This window comes from Molossus molossus, unplaced genomic scaffold, assembly GCF_014108415.1.
Source record: "Molossus molossus isolate mMolMol1 unplaced genomic scaffold, mMolMol1.p scaffold_m16_p_14, whole genome shotgun sequence".
Taxonomy (NCBI): domain Eukaryota; kingdom Metazoa; phylum Chordata; class Mammalia; order Chiroptera; family Molossidae; genus Molossus; species Molossus molossus.
The window spans coordinates 29,316,305-29,342,611 of NW_023425349.1; the positions used below are offsets into that span (position 1 = coordinate 29,316,305).

The window sequence follows — 26,307 nt, forward strand, 5'->3', positions numbered from 1 at the left end:
TCCCCTGGAAATGGGGCACTCCTCCCTGGAAATGGGGCACTCCTCCCTGGAAATGGGGCACTCCTCCCTATCACGACGGCTTCCAGGCGCGGCTGGCCGACCCTCAGGCCGCGCTGTCGCAAAGCAGGGGCTCTGGGCTAGGCCGTCCTCGGTCACTAGACCCTGGCGCCCCCCCCCCCCCCTGGACTCAACGGGGATCGCGGCCCCCACCCCCTCCGATTTAGGTCTCAGCCCTTTAATCTCCTGACAGGCGCGTTGATATGTGCACACCTGTGCTCAAGGTGATTCGCTTGCTTTGTTCCCCCATCAACCTTCCCCCCTCTGGAGATGGAGGCCACGTGACTCCCACCTGTGGGAGACGTTCCGCCCTGCCCTGGGCGCTGGCCAGCACTGTGAGCCCTAATCTGATTTAGACCCCACTGGGCCTGCAGGGTGAAGGACAGTACGAGGCACTAGAACCCTGCAGCAAAGGACTCCCAGTGGGTATTCCGCTCAGCATTTTAGGGAGCGTCCATCCCCACTGCCCACACCCACCCCACATTCTGAGCTCCAGAGATGCTTACACAGGTTTCTGTAATGTTTCAGTCACTCAACCCACTATATCCAAGCTCTGGTTTAGGTACTCAGGATATGACTAATTCCTGGACAGTGAAGACATAAAAAGAAGAAAAATAAAATACGCTTGTGTGTGTGGGGCTTTAGAATTTATGAAGCACCGTATCAGCCTACAACCTGTCATATAAACAGGACGAGTGCAGCATTGTTAAATTCCGTTTTCCAGATGAGGAAACTGAGGGTCGAGGAGGCCAAGTGACCTGCCCAAGGTCAGATACCCTGTTAGAGCTTCCCCCCAGGGCTCTTTTCTGTACACCAGGCAACCCTGGCTGCTTCCCTATCTTGGCAAAAACCCCTTTGGAATAGCTTATCCAGTGTAAATTACGAGGCTCGACAGGTGAATTTCGTGGGTAGGCTCAATTACACTGGCCTTGTTATGGCAGCACACGGAATTCACTAGGAATCATGGGAGAGCACCGGGTGTCACGCTGGGCGTGGGGAGAACCGCACAGTCGGTGCTGCGGCCCCATCTCCTCACCTCCTCCAGGCCCGCTGGATGACTGCTGCCGCCTGGTTCTTTCTGCGAAACAGCTCTTTCCTGCTTCTTTCTCTCTGGATGATCTGCAGCCGCAGCTCTACAGGGAGAAGGTCGATGTTCACACTCTGCCCTAAGAGGGGCCCAGGAGCTGGATCGGTCTCCTTAGAGAGCTGAGCATCCTCAGACAGGGTGGATGTCCCCAGCTTCCTGACTCCTGCCCTCAACACCTCTGTCCCCTGTGGCAGGTCTGAATAGCTCTCTCCTTCGAGCTTGTCCTGTGTCACTTTGTTTCTTGGTGTCCGATGGTGCCCAGCATGGACCACCTCCCCCTTGGCACTGCCAGGGCGGCTAGAGCCAGCTGGGGAGCACCTTCCTCCTCTGAGCTCTTGAATACGCCTCTTCTGGGAGGCACCCTTGGCCTTGGGTGCTGCGCTGTGCCTCCTGCTGGGCTTCCGATGGCCGTCCTGCTGTGGGAGGCTGGCAGCTGCCCAGCTGGGGTCCTCTCCTTTCTCATCAGGCCCAGCCACCCTGCCGCAGGAGGGCTGCTTCAAGACTTTCCCCTTGTCGCACCGCTGCTCGCCAACGGTCTCACCTCTGAACTTCTCAACAGAGGAGACTCCCGGACACCTGTTTCCATCATTGCCTTCCTTGGGGCTGAAGTGGACACAGGCAGACCGGCCTTTCGAATGTTCTCTGGATGTTTCTTGGGGGAAACAAGGGAAAAGGGAAAGAATATTTATGGCTCAAAACTTGTATAGTAAGTAGGGCAAGTCCACCCATTTACATACATAAAATATTCAGACCCGTCCAATAGCACTGCCATGATAGTGGCGATTATAATTAGGAAAAAATTGCCCTGGCCAGTTTTGCTCAATGGTTAGAGCATCGGCCTGTGGACCAGTGAGTTGTGGGTTCGATTCTGGTCAAGGGCACAATTCGGTTGCAATTCGTCCCCGGCCCTGGTTGGGATCGTGCGGGAGGCAGCCACTTGATGTGCCCCTTTCACATCGCTGTTTCTCTGTTGCTCTCTCCCTCCCACTCTATCTGAACAAAAATCGAAAAAAATCCTTGGGTGAGGATAAAAAAAATAATTAGGAAAACACCTTAACTTCTATTTCTAGCAAGGGTAGGTCTGGTAACCTAAAAGCCTTTCCACTCCAAGTACCTATAAATGCTGATTAAAAATATAGTAACATCCTTTAATTTTTATTTTTTGTTGATCCTTACCTGAGGATACTCTTCCATTGATTTTTAGAGAGAGTAGGAGGGAAGGAGAGAGAGAGAGAGAGAGAAACATCTATGTGAGACACATGATTGGTTGCCTTCCGCAAGACCCCAACCAGGGCCAGGGATCGAACCTGCAACCCAGGCACGTGCTCTTGACCAGAATTGAACCCATGACCCTTCCGTCTGTGGGCTGATGCTCTAACCACTTAGCAAACCTGCCAGGGTGGTAAACATCCTTTTAAAAGCACCATAGTGCCTTTGAGAAAATTAAGGTACTCTCTGGGGGCCAAAAACAAAGAGAAAATGGAAACTCAGAGTGGTAGGTGTGTGAGCTGATCTAGGCAGGTTGTAGGAGTGCAGTGGGCAACGGCTGGTCTTTTTTATTTTTTTGTACCTGCCCCTAGCGGGAACCAAACCCAGGACTCTCTGGTCCGCTTGCTGAGCCAAACCGGCCAGGGCTTGGCTGGTCTTATTAAATATCTAGTTATGTTTTAACATCCAGATAAGAACAGAAAATGAGGACTTGTAGGCAGAAAGTTAACTAAAACTGAGACCCCGCATGAAGCTGGGGTCCGCGAGGTGGTATCCCATTGGGAAGTAACAGTCCGGAGAGAACATCTGCTCGCCAGCACGGGGAGGTGCCAGGGAAGCTGGCCTCAGACTAGGTTCTGGATGGGTAAAGTCTCCATGAGGATCTGACACCAAAGCCCTGGACCTCACATGGGTTTGGTGTTCACTTATTTTCAACCCATAGAAAAAAACGAATATAAAACCTGGTCTCAGGATGGTGGTATCATGGAAGCAAATGATTCACAGAAGCAAGCACAGTGTTGCTTTAGTGTGCATGCCCGCAACTCCAGCTGAAAATACCTCCACGGTCCAGAGGATGCATGAGGACACCCTCCGCCATGAGATGGTAACAGACACAACAGCCACTTGGGTCAGTAAGAACTAAAGTTAACAGGACACTGTGTGTGTGTGCACACACACGACGATTAAACAAAAGAAATTTAAAATTTGAGAAAAGATGTACTAAAAGAACTAAACAGGACACCTAAAATGAAAAACTCAATGTTAATGTAAAAAGTAATGAAGGGACTTCTGCTTCTGGGTTGGCAGGACTGAGGCAAACTCACCACTGAGGACAACGGAAAAGTCAAACAAAATAGTACAAGCCACCTTGTTTTTTTTTTTATCCTCATCCAAGGACATTTTTCCACTTTTGGTTCAGACAGAGTGGGAGGGAGAGAGAGGGGGAGAAAGAGAGAGAGAGAGGGAGAGAGAGAAACATTGACGTGAAAGGGACACATCGAGTGGCTGCCACCCACACAACCCAACCAGGGCCGGGGACAAACTGCAACCGAGGTACATGCCCTTAGCGGGAACCGAACCCAGGTCTCTCCGGACCGCAGGACGACGATCTAACCGCTGAGCTAAACCAGCCAGGGTCAAACCACCTTGTTTTTAAAAATTTTTTTTAAATTTTCAATTATAGTTGACATACAATATTATATTAGTTCCAGGTGTAAAACAAAGTGATTAGTTATTTATATCACTTATGACGTGATCACCCCGACATGTCTAGTACCCATCTGACACCACATACAGTTGTTAATACTACTGACTATGTTCCTATGCTGTACTTTACATCCCCGCGATTTTTATAACTGAGAATTTATACTTCTTAATCCTTTTCCCTTTTTCACCCACACCTCTAACTCCCTGCTATCTGGCAACCATTAAGATGTTCTCTGTATCTATGAATTTGTTTCTGTTTTGTTTGTTTATTATGTTTTTTAATTTCTACATTTAAGTGAAATCATATGATATTTGTCTTTCTATGTTTAACTTATTTGATTTAGCACAATTCCCTCTAGGTCCATCCATGCTGTCACAATGACAAGAGTTTATTCTTTTTTATGGTTGAGTAATATTCCATTGTATATATGTACCACATCTTCTGTATCCATTTGTCTATCTTTGGACACTTATGTTACTTCCATATTTTGGCTACTGTAAATAACGCTACAGTGAACACAGGGGTACATATTTCTTTTTGAATTAGTGTTCTGGGTTTCTTTGGATAAATACCCAGAAGTGGAATTGCTGGGTCATATGGTAGTTCTAGTTTTAATTTTTTTAGGAACCTCCACCCTGTTTTCCACAGTGGCTGCACTAATTTACAATCCCACTAATAGTGCACGAGGGTTCCCTTTTCTCCACATCCTCACCAACACTTACAAACCACCTGTTTGAAGGCATCGGAGAGCTAACAAGGCAGAAAACAATGAAGCCAAGATCAGGAGAATCAGGACACCAACAGAGATGAGTAAGGCACTTGGAGGTACCTCTCCCCAGAGGCATCAGCCCCCGAGGCCGGGAGAGAAGCCCTCTCTGACATACCCTCCGTGGAGGAACCATGCAAGGTATGTCTTAGGAGGAAAACTGAACTGGAGTTAACTGGCCCTTGGAGGGACTGAAGCCCAGCTCTGCATGGTCTCAGCCCATCTATGTCACAAATGCACTGCTCTGGTGCAGGGTGCCATTAGCTGGGCAGGATGTGTGCGTGGGCCGGGAACTCCGCTCATTTTTTTTTTAATCCTCACCGGAGGACATTTTTCCATTTTTTGTTCAGATAGAGTGGGAGGGAGAGAGTGGAAGAGAGAGAGAGAGAAACATCGACATGAAAGGGACACATCGAGTGGCTGCCACCCACACGACCAACCAGGGCCGGGGACAAACTGCAACCGAGGTACGTGCCCTTAGTGGGAACCAAACCCGGGTCTCTCTGGACCACAGGCCGATGCTCTAACTGCTGAGCCAAACCGGCCAGGGCAACTCCACTCATTTTTGTTTCGAGCCTAAAACTGCTCTAAAAAGTAAACCATATTAAAAGGGAAAAAGAAAAAAGAAAAAGAAAAAGAATGAGATGGGTAGATATTACTAGATACCATTCACTAATAAGGATATAAATAATGTGACCCAAATCACATTATTTATGTCATTAGATGACAGAATAGATAGATAAGTCAGTGGGAAAGGACAGAAAGCTAAAAATACACCCATATATAAACCAGATAAAGGGAGCATTAGAACCTGTGGTGAGGAGAGGAGCTGCTCAGAGGCCCTGGTAGGAACCCAGAGGGGGTGCTGTCCCCCTCCAGCTGCCACTGTTCCCAGCTCTGGGCTATTCCTTGTATATGTATGGCCAGCACGGCTAACTGTCTAAAAAGAAATCATTGCATTCCAATCTCACCATATAATATGGTGATACATAGGATACAGTAAAAACCAGAAAATATATGTGTTTATTGGATCTTAAAGTGGAAAAAATACTTTTCTTGGTATAAAACCACCAAGAGAAGAATCTCAAAAAAAAAAAGTAAACAGAATTAAAAGGCAAACTAAAGAAAGACATTCATAATATAGAACAGACAAAGGTTTCTATCTTTCTTAGATAAAGAGCATTTAGAAATATTAGGAAAATTTAGAACCAATATAAAAATAGAGGAGCCATGGCCGGTGTGGCTCAGTTGGTTGGAGCATCATCCTGTGCACAAAATGGTTGTGGGTTCGATCCCCAGTTGGGTTGCATGTGTGAGGCAACCAGTTGAGGTTTCTCACACTGATGTTTCTCCCTCTTTCTCTCCTCTCCTTCCTCTCTCTCTCTCTCTCCAAAAAAAAAAAAAAAAAATCAATTAAAAAAAATAGAGGACATCAGTGAACAATCCAGAAAATAAATACACAGACAGACCCAATAAAAATGTGACAAAGTTCATCCTGCTAACTAGGATTCGGTAAAACTGTAATTTGCTTAAATGTCTGGAGAGAATTTTTTTTTTTTTTTGAGTTCTGCTTTTGAAAGGGTGAGACCACCTTCTGTAACCTTCCTGGAATAAAATTTGGCAGCATGTTTAAAGAGCCATAAAAATTAGAGATGTAGCCCTGGCCGAATTGCTCAGTGGTTAGAGCATTGGCCTGCGGACCAGAGTGTTCCAGGTTCGGTTCCCACTAGGGGCACGTACCAAAAAAATAAAAAACAAAACAAATACAAAAAACATTAGCAATATACACAAAAATGCATATGAAAGGCTATAACATTAAACAAATCATACTGTATTCGTAATCTCATATAATACTAAGCATTTACTAACATTTTTGTTGAAAACAAAGAGATGATGTAAAAATATCTCAGAATAGGATGTTTACAATTTTCTGAATTAAAAAAAAAAAGTCTAGTAGAAGTGATAATAGTTGTTTATCTTAAGATTATGGAGAATTTTAATTTTCTTATTTGTTCTCTTTTTCTGTTTAAAACATTAAAAAAATTTATTGAGGTGACATTGGTTAACAAAACCATGCAGGTTTCAAGTGTACAGCTCAACTCATCATCTGCCCACTCTACTGTGCATCCACCACCCCAAGCAGAGTCTCTTCCCACCTCCATTCTCCCCCCTTTGCCCACCCATGTTTATATATGTGGAATATATGTGTGTATATATATATTTTTTTTCTTAATCCCTTCACCTTTTTTACCCAACCCCCAAAACCCCTCTCCTCTGACAGTTGTCAGTCTGTTCTACGTTATCTATGCTTCTGTGTCTATTTTGTTTGTTGAGTTATTTTGGTATTGGACCCACACACGGACTTCCCAGCCCGGCCAACCTCTGGCAGCCATGAGGAGAACAGGTGATCCAGCAGAAACCACCCGGCCCCCACACACAACTGTGAGAAATAATACACTGTTGTTTTAAGTCACTTGTTTTTGAGGGTGGTTAGTAATGTCACAGGAGATAACCAACACAGAAACTGATGCCTAAAAATGAGAGAGGCTGGCCCTGGCCGGTTTGGCTCAGCGGTTAGAGCGTCGGCCCGCTAAGGGCACGTACCTTGGTTGCAGTTTGTCCCCGGCCCTGGTTGGGGTCGTGTGGATGGCAACCAGTCAATGTGTGTCTCTCACATTGATGTTTCTCTGCTAAAGGCAAGAATGTCCTCAGGTGAGGAGAGAGAAAGAGAGAGAGAGAGAAAGGGAAGAAAGGGAGAAAGGAAGAAAGAACAAAAAAGAATGAGAGAGGCTGGCGAAACAGAAACTTAAGTAAGACCCAGGGCACCGGCTCTGGGGCTGGCGGGCAGACCCGAGAAGGCAGTGGAGGGTCCCTTAGTGCAGGCTGGGAGAGCAGAGCAGAAGCTTCTGCCAAAGCCTGGAGAACAGCGAGTCGTGTTCTTCAGGGGCAGGATCCTTGGAACTTTTAATCCATAAGGATGGAGAACAGAATTTCAGTTCAAATGTAATTTACTAAAAATTATTTTAATGTAAATTTAAATACTAATCTAAAAAGGTGCAGTTTTTTGACACAGGATACCACCTTTATATGTTATATGCAAAGGCCCCCAAGCTAAGAAAAAACCTGAGGAAATTCCATAGGACTGTCACATCGTGGGCGCTGAGTAAATGACTGAAGGAATAAATGCATGAACACGTAACAAAGCATCACACCATCCGTCAGCTTTGCATCACTGTCAAGTGGGTTATGGAATTACAGGCTGAAATGCTTGTGGTCGTTCATGTGTACTTTGATGTGATTGTTCCTGGCTAGATCAGCAGTGTGGTTTAATAACAGTAGTTACTGTCATGGGTCATGGTTTATAACAAGGACTCTACATGTTTTTACTTTTTTCTTTTTTATCCTCACCCGAGGGCATTTCTGCATTTATCTTCAGATAGAGCATGAAGGAGAGAGGGAGGAAGAGAGAGAGAAACATCGATGTGAGAGAGACACATTGACTGGCTGCCACCCACACGACCCCAACCGGGGCTGGGGACAAACTGCAACCGAGGTACGTGCCCCTAGCGGGAACCAAACCCAGGACTCTGGTCCGCAGGCCGACGCTCTAACCGCTGAGCCAATCGGCCAGGGCTACATGTTTTATTTCTATTCATAACTGCCCTGTAGGGTGGAGAGTACACCCCATTTATAATAAGCTAAGAAAACTGAAGTTTAGAGAAAGAGATTCAGGTGACCACGAGATTCCAGAGGCCCTATCTGGGGTCCACCAGGTCAAGACTATTTTCATGTAACACTAAAACCGTGTCTTTTCCACTTTGCTGGCATTTGCACTTAGATTTCTGGAGGCTTCTCACCATTCCCTAACTGTAAGAAGGCTCGATGTGCTTGAATTGCTTTGTGAGAATAACTCAGTTCATGCGGAACACCTGCTCTCCTCCTGGGCGTCGGCAGCTCTGCCACATGGTAAGCAGAGGGGCCCACATGACTGACCCTGATAAAGGGCTTGGAGTCCTGGGTGTCGGATGCTCACTGCTGGAGGAGGTCGCTGAGTGCCGTGTGACTTCTCCAGGGGACCCCTGGAGGTCTGCACCTGTCTCCTCCAGACTTCGCTTGGCTGGTTGTGCTTTGTACCCTCTTGTTAGGATAAATCACAGCAAGGAGCACAACTGCTTGCTGAATCTTGTGAGTCCTCCCAGCCAATTCCTGAACCGAGGGGTGGTCTCGCACACCCAACACACTAAACAAACTCCAAACAGGGTGGACTCCCCAAATCCATGCCGAGGCACATCACAGAAACTCTTGAAAACTACAGATAAAGTTTCCAGGAACATCCCCGAGGAACACCGACTCGAACGACAGTGAGTCCCCCATGGGAAGCCACGGAGGCAGAGCAGGGGCCCAGCCGAGTACTGGAGCAGGTGCCCACCGTGAAGTCCGGGTCTGGTTTAGCAATTCATCAGGAATGAAAGAAAAACGTTCCCGGACAAAGGCAAATGCAAAGAATTTGTTGCTAACAGACCCACCTTTGATTGGCTAAGAAAGTTCTTCAAACAGATGACGAGAGAAGGAATTTGGAGCACCAGGAAGAAAAACAAAACAACAGAAAAACATATTGGTACATAAACTAGACTATCCTTTTTCTCATTGAGTTTTATAAATTATATTTGATGATTGAAACAAAAAATGATAGAACCATCTGACACCAAGCAAAGATATTTAAAGGAGGGGAAGGTACAAGAACCTAAATGGAAGTGAGGGTTCCACGTGTCACTCAAGGTGGTAAGATGCTGATACCAACAGATTATTGTAAGTCACTTACGTATGTATATTGTGATACTCAGAGCAACCACCGTAGAAACTAGAGATCTACTCAAAAACACTACAAATCAATCAAGATACAATCCTAAAGGATGTCTGAGTAACCCACAGGAAGGAAGAAAAGAGAAACAGGAATAAGAACCAGAGGAAATAAACAGAAAATAAATAAAAGGGCAGACTTCAGTGCTGACATAATGACCTAAAATGTAAATGGCCTAAATACACTAATCAAAAGGGCCACAGTCCATGGTTGGTATTGGATAACAAAGGCAATACACCTACCGTTTGGCTTTCTGGGTTCTGTTCCCTGCAAGTCTGGGGGAAGACGCTGCTCCTTCTGGGGGGCTCTGCTTGGAGACCCTCTGCAGGTTTTCTGCTCCGTGCTCTGGGCCGCGCTGCTGGGGGGAGGCTGTTTGCTGGGGCCCCCATTCTGCCCATGGGGCTCGGCGTGGGTGCCAGGCAGACAGGGAGCGGCTTGGGGCCTGCAGGAATCCGGACTCAGCCTTCCCTTCTGCTGTTCAGCCTCTCTTCGCTTGTTTTCTTCCTCTCGCTTCCTGAAGCACAGCCAAGGAGGAAGAGGGAAAAATTTAAAAGGGTGCTTGTTACTCACTTAAGTGTTCCCGAGTGGGATTTAAATTCTGAGGAGCTGCTGTATCACTGGAGGGATTTGGAAATTCACATTTTTGAGAGCAGTCTGCTCTCTGAGCTTTATGGCTCCTAAGATGATGGAGCTGGAAAGAATCCGATAGGTTAGCCTGTTGAGTCGCACATGACAGACAACCAGGGAACAGTCCTTGTGTGTCCCCAGCCTCTTCTCCTGTTCCAGAAAGCACATCAGAACACAACTAAGAGTGACAGTCATAAGGATAAATAATTTTCTTTATTAAAATGACCGCTGGCAGACCTTAATGATTTTTTTAATGTTTTTTTTTTTCTTTATTGGGTTTTTTTAGAGAGAGAGGAAAAGAGAGGGAGAGAGATAGAAACATCGATGAGAGAGAACATCAACTGGCTGCCTCCTGCATGCCCTCCACTGGGGATCGGGCCCACAGCCTGGGCATGTGCCCTGACCGGGAATCGAACTGGCGACCTTTTGGTGCCTGGGTCAATGCTCAACCACTGAGACACACCAGCTGGGCTAGACCTTAATGATTATACAAAAAAATTTCGAAGTATCTCACAACTGATTATAACACACTTGTGATTTACAACCCTGCCATTGCGAGCTCTAGCTAATGAGTCAAACCTACTCTTTTTGCAAATGAGGTCCAGAAGGTAGGATGATTCTCAGAAAGTCTTTGGAGGCAAATTCACAAAACCACCTCTGGGACCACTGTCCAAAAGCGTAACAATTTCTTGTACGTATGTTCACTCTGAAGTATCCCTGTTCTCTTCTGTGATAACGGGGGTCGAGCACACGGAGGACACGGACTGGGGGTGTGAGCATGCAGTGGAGCCGACAGACGCCGGGTTACGATGAACAACTGAAATGTATGTAATGTTAACAGCCAGTGTGACCTCAACAAGTTTAATAACCATAATAAAAAGAAATAGAATAGCGTCCAAAAAATCATCTACTCGTAGACGATTTGGATAGATGATCCGGAACCTGTGGGTAGTAGTGAGCCGGGAGGGCTGGCCAGGGGTCCAGGCTAGAAACGAGCAGCAGTGAGGCGGATGGCTTGAAAGGCGAGGTGCTTGAAGACAAAGGGGCTGAGTTGGAACAGGACTTGTTGGACCAACACCGTTCATTTGTAGGCATTTCCAAGGGGGAAAAAAGGGGAAGGAACCTGACACTCTTGAGCGCGTCCTGTGCAGGGCACCGACGGTACAGTAACGAGCGTGGGTCCAGCCCTGCCTGGAGGACACTTCTACTCAGAGGGGACCAGCTGGGAGAACAGACAACACTGACGGAAGAAGTGCCACAGGGGAAATGCACAGAGGAGGTCCCAGCTGCTGACGCGGAGCCGAGCAGGAGCCTGCCGGCAGACGGGGGGGAAGGAACGAGGACGTTCGTCTGAGGGAGCGGCTGGAGCAAAGGCAAGCACTTGGGAAAAACTGGGCGCACTTGCTTCCTCTGACCTTTGAACAGCGCTCGCGATTCGCAGCAGGCATCCGACATATACCTGCCCAGATGATTCCGGTTCTGCTCAGGAGAGAGTCTGGTAGCCACTGAAAGGGTCAGTTAAAAGCAGAATGATCAGGGGTGCAGTGGAGAGAACCTGCCCTGGGAAGCAGAAGACCTTCCCTGCCTCTGCCAATAACTGCAAAGTGACCTTGAGTGGGTCGTTTTCCTGTTGAAGACTCAGCTCCCCCCGGTCTAACACTTACATGATGCCCTGTCATCCCGAATTGATTTAGGGGTCTGTTTGGAAACCAGATACCTGTATAAAATCCAGGATTATCTTCTGTAATGAGATGGAGATATTTCTTTTATCGAAGTAGCTGGTGCCAGAGTCCCTCCCAGAAGGGGACCTTGTTTAGACAAATGCTGTTAGGCTGGGGTCAGGATCAGGGCTGGTGAAAGTGAGCCCCGGGGCCTGCGTGGCGACTGGCCTGCTCTGTCGCACACAAAGCATTCGGAGCTCCTGCCAGTGGGGAGGAGATGAGAGGCTGGTACGCCAGAGCACGGGCCGGGGCACGGACTCTGCCCGTGGCGAGGAGACAGAGATGCCTTTAGATCCGTGCTCGTCACGCTGCAATGAATGGACTCTCCCGACAGCCCGCGAACTCGGGATTGAGTCAGCAAGCCTGGGGTGGTGCAAGCTGTGCAGTTCTAACAAGCACCCAGGCTCTGCCGCTGCTGCTGGTCCTCTGACCACACCTTGAGCATAAGGCTAAGGGAACAGGAAAGCCTTGCATGTCTGCTAACGAGACCATTACAATAGGAAATGTGATTCTCCTCAATGGCACCCACCTTTCGTGAGGTCTACCATGCTCACACCTGCTTTTTCATAAGCAACCTGATAAACTGCTGAGCTGAGACCAGACACAGAAGCAAGAGCTGAGGCAGAGACCCTCAGCCCCTAAGAAGTCAGAGAATTCAGATTTCTAAAACTGGAATCTGAAGCCAAGTGTACTCAGACCTCAAGGGACAGGGAAGACCCAGATGACAGCTATCTGGGTCTTTGACATAAAGTCTTGTCAAGTGAACTTGCCCTTCTGAAGGTCTTTGTTCCCGTGGTGAGGCCCCTGATCTGGGGTCCAGGCCTGGTTTGCAGAGTCCCTGTCCGGAGAAGGTGGCCAGACGGGTGGTGCTGGGCAGCCCTCGTGCGTGTGTGTGGCCTGGCCGTGTCCCATGCTCTGCCACCTGCGGACACTTGGGCGCGCTGCACTGCGGCTGACAGGGGAGCCGGACCTGCCATCATCGTCGTCGGGCCGGCAGTTCACGTGATGCTAGCAGGTGCCACTTCAGTGCGACGTGTCCGGGGAAGGCTGCTCTTCAGAAGGGCGTGCTGCTCACTCCACGTGCACGGAGGGAGAGAACTGCTCTAAGAGATGTTGGTTCCACAGACAGAGCCAGGCGGCGGTCGTCTGGCGGGGCATCTACATGGATCCCACTGCCGTGAAGAGGGGCTTTGAGGTGATAAATTAGACTTTGTTATATGAGCAGCCATTTCTCTTTCTTTTAGGAAACCAAACAGCTTTCCTTTTCAGTTCCAAGAAGTCACTGCACGACCAGCCCCTGGGCAGACCTGGTCACTGCAGCAAAAGCTCCACAGAGCAGCAGGGGCCCAGCTTTCCAGTGACCAGGATGTCCAGAAAGCAAGGGGGCTCTGCTTTCTGAGGATGTCTTGAAGGGGGAGGTTTGTAAGGCGCTGCCTTTACATCTCGATAGAACTACATAAGCAGATCTGGGGGAAAGAACTGTCAGAATATATAATTGGACTCCCCAGCATATGTATAGAAGTATATTAATATCTTTCAAAATTGATGCATTTAAAATGTTCAGAGTCTTCCAGGTGGCACACAGCCTGTAGTCGCACAGTCCCCCAAAGTGGTGGTTCCTGATGTGGGAGCGGTGGTCACTGGGGTGACGGGGCTGGGATCAAAGCTGGGGGTTATGCATAACTTACATCCTATTTTACCTATACCGCTACCTGAAAACAAAGCAACACACGCATGCACGCACGCACGCACGCACGCACACCCGCACACCAGACAGCTCCTGAGAGGGGAACATGATCCCACATGTATGTGTCCGTCTGGGAAAAAGGTCCAGAACCACTGCTCATAGTTGGAGAGTGTGAAGGACCCTTGGCTTACTGATGGCAACACTCTTATTTGGTAGAGAAGGAAACTGAGGCAGAGAGACAAGTGACTCCCAAGGCTACATCATAAACCATACACAGAGCCGAGACAGACTAAGCTGCTTTACTTCTCCCTGTAAAATTGTGACAAAATTGTTTTGTTTTAAATTTCACTCAGAATCTTCTTCCATCATCTAAAAAATGAATTGGCTCAGTTGGTTAGAGCGTCATCCCGATACACCAAGGTTGTGGGTTTGATCCCTGGTCAGGGCACGTGCAAGAAGCAACCAATGAATGCATCAATAAGCGGAACAACAAACTGGTGTTTCTCTCCCCCCCCCCCCCCCTTCATCTCTCTCTCTCAAATCAATAAATTAAAAAAATAAAAATAAACTGGGTCATATGAAGAAACTGGTAGTACCACCCATAAAAGTAACCATTAACAGCATTTCAAACTAGCTTCCAGTGTGGCTATTAGTCTTAAATTCTTAGGTTCGATAATTGTCTTGAAATTTAAGTGTTTTTTTCCTCCAAATAATTTATTGTAGAGTACCAACGATCTACAATCTTCACGATGGGCTATACTATAAAGTTGACCTATTTTTGTCAGGTTTAGGAAACGAATACCAGAAAAAAGGCCAATGTTACTCGTAGTTTATATGAAAATTTACAGAGGAAGAATGGGGATTTCTACAAGTAGTAGCCTAACTGACAAATGCAAAAAAAAAAAAAAAGGGCCAATAAGAAACTATGGAATCAAAAGATTGCTTGAGCCTGGCTGGTGTGGCCCAGTGGTTGAGCATCGACCTATGTACCAGGAGGTCGCCGGTTCAATTTCCGGTCAGGGCACGTGCCCAGGTTGTGGGCCAAATCCCCAGTGGGGGGCGTGCAGGAGGCAGCCAATCGATGTTTTCTCTCATCCATGTTTCTATCTCCCTCTGCCTCTCCATTCCTCTCTCTCTAAACAATAAAGAAAAAAAAATTTTTAATTGCTTGATGTGCAGAGAACCAGATCAAGGGCAGTAACTTAAATGACTTGAATGTCCAATGGCGTCAGCATCTCAGCAACTGCACAGTATGCACAGACCTGCCTCCCAGAAGCTGACATTTTCCTCCACCCCACTGTAAGGCTTCCCACAGAGTACTGTGTTCGCCCAGTTTTGACAGAAGAAATTAATTATATCAGACACTGCAGAAATAGGCAGGCTTTTCCTCATTCAATGAGTATTGAAGTTTCCATGAACACAGGACCTGAGCAAAGTTTGAGAGATGAGATTAAAATGGTTTCCACAGATCAGGGAGATGCAGTCAGTGCGTCCTGTTGTCGGGCTGATTTGACCCAGCTCTGCCCTAATGCCCTTCTTGTTCACAGTCCTGGTGCAGGCTTGGGGCCGACTGATTTTCTCAACGTTCTGAAGGATTTCGGGGGAGGCTGGCGTGCTCTGCCGTGCGAGCCGAGAGCTGCAGGGCCGCTTTCACTGAAGTGTGCTGCAGGATCGATGAGGGTGACTGGGCACCGCTCTCTTCGGCACTGCGAACGGCACTGGCACAGCTGGAGCAGACAGGGCCAGGAGACTGGCTGACTCGGGGCTGGTTCTGCCAGCAGCAGCCACAGCTTCTCCATGCTGGCCTGTCACATCGGTGCCAGGACCTGGGGACAGCCTCAGGCAGAGGCATGGCTGGCAGGTGACTCCCCTGAACCACACAGTGGTAGGAGCCCTGGCTCTGGGTAGAACTGAGATCCAAGCGCCATCTCTCCCTTCCTAACTGTGGGGTTTCAGGCAAGTTAACCTCTGTTGTTTTCCCACCTGTGAAATGCCTCGTCTGCTCTACTGAGCTATTGTATGCAGATTCAGTGAATGAATGTATACGAACTCTGTAAGCTGTAAATAAATACATAAATGTAAGTCATCATTACTACTTTTATGTAGAGGTAAAGCTGTTCAGATAGCTTCCCTATGATGACCTGGTGAGAAGTTAAAGCTGGGCGTGGCCTGAGGGCCCTGCAGTCTAAGAGCTACAAGGCTGGGCAGGACGATATTTTCAAAAAGTGCTCCTTGTTGAGACCACAGTAACCCCTGGTCCACGAAGCTACTGTAATCACATCTCTGAGCCTTGCTCAGGTCCCACACTCATAGCAGTGGGGTCTTGAATATCCGTGGAACGTAGTACCTGACAGAGTATTTCTTCTTGTCAAACCTGGGCAAATACAACTCTCTGTGGAAGCCACATAGTGGGGTCTAATGTCCAAGAAGGTGCAGTAGTAACCCCTTTGCTCTGAAGTTTCTTTTTGAAATCATAAACCTGTCAAATGGCCACCTGCTCGTGACACACGGAGAGCTGGAAAACGAAATGCAGCAGTACACAAGCCTAGCGTGCATCATGAGGTCATGGTACATGGATGTGACTGCAGCCTGAGGAAACAGACAAGTGACAGCAGTCCACTTAGGGTCACTGCACTAGAACTGAGGGAGCCCGGAGCCAGCATCGGCAGAGGGGAAACTCAGGCCTAGAATGATGAATAAATTACATAAGGTCTTAGACCCAGGCTGGGGCAGTTATTGAACATTTATTATGAAATGCTTTTTTTTTAAATCCTCACTTGAGGATATTCTTTCCATTTATGTTCAGATCGGGGGGTGGGGGAGAGGGGGAGAGAAACATTGATGTGAGAGGGACACATCGACCGGCTGCCTCTCACACAACCCAGACCAAGGCTGGGGACGAACCGCAACCAAGGTACATGCCCTTGACTGGAATCAAACCCGTGACTCTGGTTCGGAGTCGACGCTCTAACCACTGAGCACCAGGCCAGGGCTTAAATGCTTCTAATATATCAAGTACTCTCAGCCCTGGAGACACGGAGATAGATGACACAGCCCCTGCTCTCACGTTGGGAATCAGACCTGTGCACTTCTGCAGAGAGAGTTTGGGGCGTGACAAGTGCTAAGAGAGGTATCCACACAGAGCTGTGGGAGGGTGTGGGACGAATTAACCTGGAAGAGGGGAAAGATGCTGCAGAGAATGTCAAACTGAGAACGGAGGGACGTGAGAGAAGGCTGTTTCAGCAGAAGGAAGAGCATGAGCTGAGACGTGCAGCTACCCCACAGGATCTCGGACTCAAGAGAGACCTTAGAGACCAGCTCTCTCTGTAATTTTAAAAATTCCTTGTGTAGTATCCTGCAAAGCTGATGATCCCCTTTCTGCTGGGACATGCCCTGGAGGGGAAGCTGGCTGCCTCAGAGACGGAGGTTTTGTTGGCCCTGCACTGCTCACTGCTCGGAGGGATCTGTCAGAGGCTCCTCTCTGTTGCCGAGTAACAGGCCCAGTCATACTTGGTCTTTGACTTCCTTTCAGAGAAGAAATGTCATGTGTTTTAGAACCTTTGACTTACAGAATGTTAGCACTTGGAGGGACCTCACATATGACTGAGTCCAATTTTTAAAAATCTCTCTGTGACTGAGGACCCTCTTAGAGAGTGTGATCAATGTCTAGATCCTCCCCTCAGAATCCACACGTGCTCACGACACACGAAATGCTGCGTGCAGTGTCAGGGCATCGCGGAGCCCCACGACTGTGCTGCTTTAAGAAACCTTTCACTTCACTGACGGGAAAGGAGGTGGAGGAGTGGACGGCAGGAAGGAGAGTCATGGCAGGGACTCCCGTGGGTCAGACCACAGTGTGGGCCGAGCAGTCAGACCGATGGGTCAGCCCTGAAGAAAGGCACAGACAAGATGAAGACGTCCGAGGAGCAGGCTCCGACAGGGCCCCTCCGAGGCCAAACGGAGACCTGGGGTCACAGTGGGGGTGTCATGAGCACTTGAATGCTCTGAAAGCTGGTGTAGGGAGAGAATTTAGACTTTTCTCGTTAGCTCAAAACCAAAAGAACTTCTGCCAGATAGAACTGTCACTAATGAAATGTGCTGCGTTGAGGCACAGACTGCCCTGTCATTTGACTCTTCTTTGTTTTCATAAGCCTCACCTGAGGATATTTTTCTATTTCTCTTCAGAAAGAGTGGGAGAGAAGGAGGAAGAGAGAGAGAAACATCGACATGAGAGAGAAACATCGACATGAGAAAGACACATCGACTGGCTGCCTCCCGCACGACCCCAACCAGAACTGGGGACGAACCGCAACCAAGGCACATGCTCTTGACCAGAATCAAACCCGCGACTCATGGGTCCGCAGGCTGATGCTCTAACCTCTGAGCCAAACCGGCCAGGGCAGTCATTTGACTTTTGGAGGACACAGAACAGCCTCCTGTAGAAGGAGAGTCGGCATCACAAGAGTCTGAACAGGTGACCCCACTGGACCTGAGTGCGTCACTCTGAGAGGCACGCGGGTCTTGTACACTAGTCGGAAAGAGGCGCGCGTCTCCCGGGGGGCGTGCTCCGTAAGGAAGGTGGAAGGAGAGGAGGGGAAGAAAGCTCAGGGCGCTGAGACCTCCCGTGTGAGGGGGTGGGGGTGGGAGTAGTGGGGACGAGTGAGACTTGGCCATGTCAGTGGAAGTAAAACGTCGAAGGGTCTTACACGGCATCGTGGCTGGTCCTCAAGAACAACGGCTTGTACAGAGGGATGGGACAGGGAACAGCAAGAGGAACGAACAGAATCAGGGGTGGCAGCCCCAGCAGGGAAACCAGGCGGCAAGGAGAGGGACAGGCCGTGGTCAAGAGGCCAGTTTCGCGGGGAGTGCGGTGGTGGTGACAAAAGGAGGTCGGGATGTGAGACAGATTAAGGGGTTACCGCCCTGGCCAGTTTGGCTCAGCGGTTAGAGCGTCAGCCTGCGCTCCAGAGAGACCCGGGTTCGGTTCCCGCTAGGGGCATGTACCTCGGTTGCAGTTTGTCCCCGGCCCTGGTTGGTCGTGTGGGTGGCAGCCACTCGATGTGTCCCTTCACGTCGATGTTTCTCTCTCTCTCTCCTTCCTCTCTCTCCCTCCCGCTCTATCTGTACAAAAAAATGGAAAAATATCCTCGGGTGAGGATAAAAAAAAAAAAGAAAGTCAATAACCTCTGGAGTGAAGAGAGGCCCCATGTTTGAGTGCTGTATGTCAATAACAGTGTTGTGTCACTGGTGGTCATGTTGATTAGTTGAAAAGAATAAAGGGAATAAAAATTTTAATAAAAAAAAAAAAAAAAAAAAGCCCTGGCCTGTTTGGCTCAGCGGTTAGAGCGTCGGCCTGTGGTCCAGAGAGACCCGGGTTCGGTTCCCGCTAAGGGCATGTACCTTGGTTGCAGTTTGTCCCCGGCCCTGGTTGGTCGTGCAGGTGGTAGCCACTCGATGTGTCCCTTTCACATTGATGTTTCTCTCTCTCTCTCTCTCTCCCTCCTGCTCTATTTGAACAAAGAATGAAAAAGTGTCCTCAGGTGAGGATAGATAAAAAAAAAAAAAAAAAAAGGTGTTACCTACAGAGATAAAATCATTTAACTTTTAAAAGTAGATACACTTTCCCTAAAGGAAAGTGTAGCAGGAGAAGTGTAAGGCGGTAGCCTGCAGGGCTGGCCTCAGGTGGAGGTGGTGGTATTGACAAGTGGGAGTTAGTGGCGATCTGTGACGAGACAGTACAATAAAAACCTGGCAAAGGAAGCTCCAGGGAAGAGCGAGCCACGTAAATACGCTCTAAATTAGTGTGCATTCAACCGTGTGCTCTGGCAGGTAAATTACAGCGATGCCCACTTGGGCAATAGCAGAGGTGGTGCAGTGTGCGTTACAAAGTGCTTTAAATGGATTACACGTATTCCTTAAATAGTACTTTCTAACAAACATGGCTTAGAAAATATGACTAAAACTTCTCTCCCAGTTTCTTTATTAATAAACTAGAAATCACTGTAAGTTAAAAAAGTTCCTTTCACAGGCGCCCTTTGCGGAAGGTGACCCGCAGGCAGCGCTGGCCTGCGGGGCTGGGCCCAGGTTCCAGGGAGTGCCGGGCCACCTTAGTCTAGGAGGCAGCGGCAGCACAGACTGAATTTAACACTCTGATTTCTGCTCCTTAAACAAAGATGAAACACAAAATTAAACAGTGATTCGGACTTTAAGAAATAACTCTTGAGAAATAAAATTAAATCCATTTCTTTTCCATTTAAAATTTCTCTTGGAGATCTATGCCAGGATGACTGTAGGAGGTGATGGTCAAAGTGTAAAAAACTTGTTTACTTCCAATAATGGCACCTAATAAAGGAAAGGCTGTGATGGAGAATGAAGGAAAGGAGAAGATCTTAATTTCTCAGTTTTGGCAATTTCAAATATTAATCACAGTAGGTACAGTTCCCATTTAAAAGGGTTTTAAAGAATGAATTTCAGAAACAAGGAAGTAAGAACAAAGAGGACTTATCTTCCCCCAAAGTGAAACTAAATTAGGATAACAAGTAAAAGGGTAAAAGGTGGGGGGTGGAGAACGAGATGTTCCCTAAATCTCCCTGTCATTCAAGCCCTCTGGGCTGTGAGTTGCAAAATCTGGTAAACCATTATGTACTTGATTTAAGAGTCATTATTTGAACCCCTACCTTTGTACAGAAGATCTGACAAGTGTATTCGTAGTTCTCAGCTCGACACTGAATCCAAACTCTTGGCCCAGGTAACTGGCCTCCGTATAGCACCACAGGCAAGGGAGAGGGGGAGGAGGCTGCATCCCTGACTGTGGGCCCTGGGGCTCTCCACAGACCTGGACAGTGCCTGGAAATCAACTGCTTGACCTGTCCTGTTTCACAGACGAAGAGGCGGAGGCCCAGAGAGAGAATGCTGTGTTCAATTCATCGCACATAAACGTCAGAGACGGGATTTCCACTCTATCATAACCCTTCTACTGCGCTGGAAAGGGTGTTTGGGGGAAGGAGGCCTCCAGGGTCCCCTCTCTCCAAAAACAAAGTGAATTGTGTTTGGATTAATATACTCCTTTTAGGGGGACACACAATCACATTGCCTCTATAGAGTCGCACCTCACATCCAGATAGATGTGACTTCAAATTCCAAGACCAGATTCTCACACATTAAACTGAGTTTATAAAAGCCCCAGTGGGAGGCAATACAATATTCCAGCCCTTGCACAGAATGTTTACTTTAGACTCAGGATAATTTGTCACATGTATTTCCTAATTACAGTTGTCACTCATACACAGAGATCTTTGATAAGAAGGCTGGGAAGAGGCATGTAGAGGCTTTAGGTTAACACTGGATTCTCGCCCTGGCTGGTTTGGCTCAGCAGTTAGAGCGTTAGCCTGCGGTACAGAGAGACCCGGGTTCGGTTCCTGCTAAGGGCACGTACCTCGGTTGCAGTTTGTCCCCGGCCCTGGTTGGTCGTGCGGGTGGCAACCACTCGATGTGTCCCTTCACGTGGATGTTTCTCTCTCTCTCTCTTCCTCTCTCTCCCTCCCGCTCTGTCTGAACAAAAAATGCAAAAATGTCCTCGGGTGAGGATTAAAAAAAACCAAAAAAAAAAACCCACTGGATTCTCTGGCAAAAGTGAAGAAGAGAGGGCCTCATTAAGAGAACAATGCAAAATAGTGTTTCCTAGGATGCCACCTATGTTGGAGCTTCAGAGTCACAGAAAATAATGTGTTTCTGTCAGTCTTGTCTAGAAAAGGCTGACCTTATGGTTAGTATTCCAGTTCACAGTGGTATTTCACTTTTTTTTTTTTTTACTTTTTATTTTTTGCAGATAGAGTGGGAGGGAGAGAGAGAAACATCGATGTGAAAGGGACACATCGAGTGGCTGCCACCCGCACAACCCAACCAGGGTCAGGGACAAACTGCAACCAAGGCATGTGCCCTTAGTGGGAACTGAACCCGGGTCTCTCTGTACGGCAAGAAGTATTTCACTTCTTGGTTTATCTTGCCTTTTGTTATTATTTTTAATCACTATTTATTACTCTTATGCTTCCGTCTTGTGGGCAAGATATGGAAAGAATTGAGAGTTGTAGTGATCCAAGGTTTGGAAACATTGGATACAGCCAGGAAGTTATCTCTCAGAAATATGCCTGCTGTCCGCATCTTTGTCATCAGAAGTTTTAGTCTCTATACCTGCTAGTGGGATACTCTGCTGCTATCCAAAATACCCAACACAGGCATCAAAGAAAAGGCAAACCAAAGCATAATTGAAAACCAATCGTTTACAGTAAAATAATCACAATGTATAATATGCACCTATGACTGTTTTGTACAGTTTGTGCCATTATCCAAAAAGGTGTGAGGTCCTTGGAACAACTATTTTCCTTGTAGTTACTATTTCCTCTGTAGGCTCTAGCCAAGGGTTTTGTATGTTTAGTAAGAATTCAATCACTGTTTCTTGAATAAATTACATGGTTTAGTATAAATTTGTTAAGGAATAGGTGAAGGAGAGGAAGTTATTTATACAAGATAGTTGCTTTAATCAAATCAAAACTAGATTAGTCTAGTGCAATGGTTCTCACCCTTCCTAATGCAGCGACCCTTTAATACAGTTCCTCATGTTGTCTGTGGGCATACCTACATGTGGGCGGACCCATCTGGAGAGGATAGAGGAGACGTGTCTCGGCTCCTAAGACCATCGGAAATATGTGTTTTCCGATGGTCTTAGGCGACCCCTGTGAAAGTGTGGTTCGACCCCCAAAGGGGTTGCGACCCGCAGGTTGAGAACCCCTGGTCCAGTGGACGTAGGCTAGATACTGGTGGCAGTTCATTCTGGACAGGCAGGAAAGATGGCCAGCGTTCTCTCGCAGCTCACTGGGTGGCAATGCCACCCTCCAGCTCCTCCCCACGGTAACAGAGAGGACCAGGCACCACGCAGAGGTTAGGCCTTCATCCATTTCAGCCTCGGCCCTCTGAAGGACTGGTGAGCGGGAGGAAGGTGGCACGGGTACAGGGATGAAAGTCGTTTCAGATTCTCTCCTGACTCCCTCTCCGCCCTCTCCCACCACTCCGCCCTTCAACCCTGATGATGTGCTGTGAGCACCCACCTCTAAGGGCTCCAACTTACTTGGCAGCAGCATCTTTTCTCAGCTGCTCGTGCTTCATGAGGAGATTCTTCCGGTCCCGGAAAGCTTTCCTGACCTTGTAGCCCTTGTAGACGGCCTGGATGGTGAAGGCCGCGATGTCCTGGATGGCGGCGATGGACAGGGCGCCGCGCTCCAGCATGAACTGGATCACCTCGTGGCGCTCGCCCAGCAGCGCATAATCCAGGGGGGTGTACCTGGAGCAGGGAGAGTTTGCGACGCGTGGGAAGCAACTCATGCACAGCTACACTGGCCGTACACGCAGGAGAAGGCGAGGTCAGGCTCAGATGCGGGGCGTTCCTCGGGCAAAGCTATCTCCCGCACAGGGCCGCTGCTTCTCCTCTCCGGGGGCACAAAGCAAGGGAGACACTGGGGTCAGGGGCTCTGTGCTGGGTCAGTTCCTGGGTTCTGCTCATTGGCTCACAGACTGGGGACTGTGAGAACATGATCACTTTTCCCCTTTCCCATGTTCCAAATAATTCCTTGCTCCTATCTGAAAAAGTACTGCAAAATATTCTGTGAGATTCACAATAACTGAGAGTTAATGTTTATGAAATAAAAAATATACCTCCAAATGGAGACATTTAGTATATGATAAGGATGGCCTGTTAGCTGGAGAAAGGATGAATTATTAAATAGTGCTGGAACAACTGGGTAGACATCTGGGAAAAAAAAATACTCTTATGTCACATTTTACTCCAAAATAAATTCTGAATGAAGCAAAGAGCTAAATATATACATATTTAAAAGAAATCATGAATGTACTAGAAGAAATCATGGAAGATTAAAAAAAGACTTTGCAGCCCTGGCCTGTTTGGTTCAGCGGTTAGAGCGTCGGCCTGCGGTCCGGAGAGACCCGGGTTCGGTTCCCGCTAAGGGCACGTACTTCGGTTGCAGTTTATCCCCGGCCCTGGTTGGTCGTGCGGGTGGCGGCCACTCGATGTGTCCCTTTCACATCGATGTTTCCCTCTCTCTCTCTTCCTCTCTCTCCCTCCCACTCTGTCTGTACAAAAAATGGAAAAATATCCTTGGGTGAGGATAAAAAAAAAAAAAAAAAAAAAATAAAAAAAACTTTGCAGGGCAAAGACAAAGGTGAAAGGGTTCCCGTAACAGGAAATATAAATGCCTCCTAAACATATATCCAATTGCATGAATTTAAGAGAAATACAAATTAAGATCCATATGAAAGAGCACTTTAATAATTAGATTCGCAAAGATCAGAGAGTTTAAGAACATAGAGTGCAGGCCAGGATGCAGGGAGACGCCTCTCTTCTCTCACATGCCACCTTCATCTTGAGCGAGAAACATTCGGCACATCTATAAAAATTATTCATGCATCTGCCTTTCAATATAGCCACGTCACTTACAGGCATTTATCCTACAGACCTGCTCCCATTTGCGAAATGCTGTAAGTACCCCTTCAAAGAGCAGCAGCCTGGAAACCTCCAAGTCCATCAACAGCGGACTGGTTAAAGAAAGCACAGGCTGCCCATGCAATGAAGTCATCAGTAAATCGCAGCCATTACTGCAGTATACGAATAAGGCACAGTTAAAGGAACAATCTCCAGGATGTCTTGTTAAATGAAGCAAAAGAAAAAAGCAAGAAGCAGAAGAGTATTATGGTATGCTCCCTGTGTACCAAAAAGAATATATCCTTGTTCGTTCACCTATATTCAATGTATTTCCGGAAGTTTCCCAACACTGGTGACATGTCTCAGAGGCAAGGCGAGGAGGGACATTTAGTTTCCACTCAATGTCCTTTGCTGCCTTTTAAAATGTGTACAGTGGATGTAGAGCCCCTTTTTGAGAAATGTATTATTTAGAAAGGATAGATATCACTGTCATGTAGTTAATATGTTTAAATTTCAACTGGCTCTTTCTAATTGTGTGATTTTAGGCAAATTCCTTTTAAAAAACATACTGTCCATTTTTTTTGAAATATAAAATAAATCATATAAGTACACAGAAGAAAAGAAATAATCTATATTACCACCCTCACAATTAAACATTGCTAATATCCTGGCATACAGGTTTTCCTTTTTTAAAGAAAAATATTACTTCTTAAAAATGACATTTAAGAATTCAAACAATGCAAAAAGTAAAAAAAAAAAGTCAAAACCCCAACCCCCAATTCCACCATCCAGCAATGTGCTAACTGTCACTGCTTGCACAACTCACTCGATGCTTCCAAGCCCCGGCCTTCCCCATCACGGACAAGGCACGGGGGAAAGGGAATACATGCAAAGACTGGCGTTGTACCTGCCACGAGGAAGGAGTTCACACGTGTTGGCCATCGCTGTTTTTATTACAGGACACACGCTGCAGTATGGTTTGTGATGCCACAGTCACTTACCAGAAATATTATTTCCATTGGACCTAAACTGGTATTTATAAACTAGTATTTACAACCACCTAACGGCTGCCACTAATCCAATTCCTCCCTGAGTGACTGTTACTAATTCAATGCAGTAAGAGATGTTAGGAGGAAATAATCAGCTGATTTCTGAGGTGGAATAAATGATGATTATATGGATACAATTTAGACACAGAAAATCATCCAATGATTATAGGGAAAAAAATGATCTCCCTTCAAAATTCACCTAACAGATACAGTAAGCCATAACAAGACGAGGCTTTCAGTGTAAGCAAAGAGTTATTTGGTTACTTCAGTAAAAAACTCTGAACTCAGACGGAAGCCCCAAATGCTAAAATCAAGGAACCTTCATTTAAGGACAGTTCAGTTTGCTGCTACTGTTCAGGGACCTGAAGGCCATAAGTAGAGGTGCCTATACAAACTTTAGAACATTATTCATAAGTAGTTAGCATTTTTTAAATTCAGAAGAACTTAAAAAATTAACTACATATTCATTGGAAAAGATTATCACACAAGTAGAGTTCAATTAAATTTTAGAGGACATTTAGTGTAATAAAATGAATAAACAAACCCAGAAAAATTAAGCAACTTGCTGAAAGTTAGATAACTAGTTACCTGCAGAATCTAGACGGGAACTAAGATCAAGTGACTCCCTAGTCAATAATATTTCTACAACACACCTATCACTGATTGAGCATAAGTGTCTTATAGATTGAAACTTCTAAAATCAACGTGCAATAGTAAGCTTGACAATTTCTTCTATAGTTAAAATGTAGTGCCTTTCACATAGTATACAAGCAGGAATATAAAAATCTGGTTTATGAAAGTAAGGCCTGATCTGTGTCTTTACTTACAAATACGACAAAAGGAAACGAGAGGTACATAATATACCCTGAAGAACGCTGGCTGAACTGGGCGTCAGCAGGCCTGTGGGACCCTGGGTATTCTCTTCACTTCTCTGAGCTTTCTTCTCATTTGTAAAAGGTGAAAGGAAGGTGGGAAGAATAACTAGATCTCTCTGGCTGTTTATGAATGGAAATTGCATTTTAAATGTCTTTAATATTTTTATTATGAAAAAATTGTATTTCATTAGGAGAGATTTCAAACATAAACAAAAATAGAGAGTATAACACCATAATGTTTTACACACTCATCATCCAAATGTAACAATTAGCAAGCTCTTTGCCACATTTGCTTCATGCAAGCCCTTCCTTTTTACTTTTGCTAAAGTATTTTAAAGCAAACCCTATCATTTCATCTCCCAGCATTTCAGTATTCATCTATAAATAACA

The 26,307-nt window shown here is 46.8% G+C and overlaps 1 protein-coding gene across 1 annotated transcript in view; it reads right to left on the bottom strand.

The window, feature by feature from the left end:
* The window catches only part of INVS (inversin), a 147,141-nt gene that overhangs the window by 20,150 nt on the left and 100,684 nt on the right, over positions 1–26,307 (bottom strand). Inside the window, exons 12-14 of the mRNA XM_036260536.1 lie at positions 22,626–22,838; positions 9,709–9,980; positions 1,094–1,796 (exon numbers count right to left, since the gene is read on the bottom strand). Coding sequence (XP_036116429.1) covers positions 1,094–1,796; positions 9,709–9,980; positions 22,626–22,838 — 1,188 coding nt within the window. The remainder of the gene's footprint in view (positions 1–1,093; positions 1,797–9,708; positions 9,981–22,625; positions 22,839–26,307) is intronic.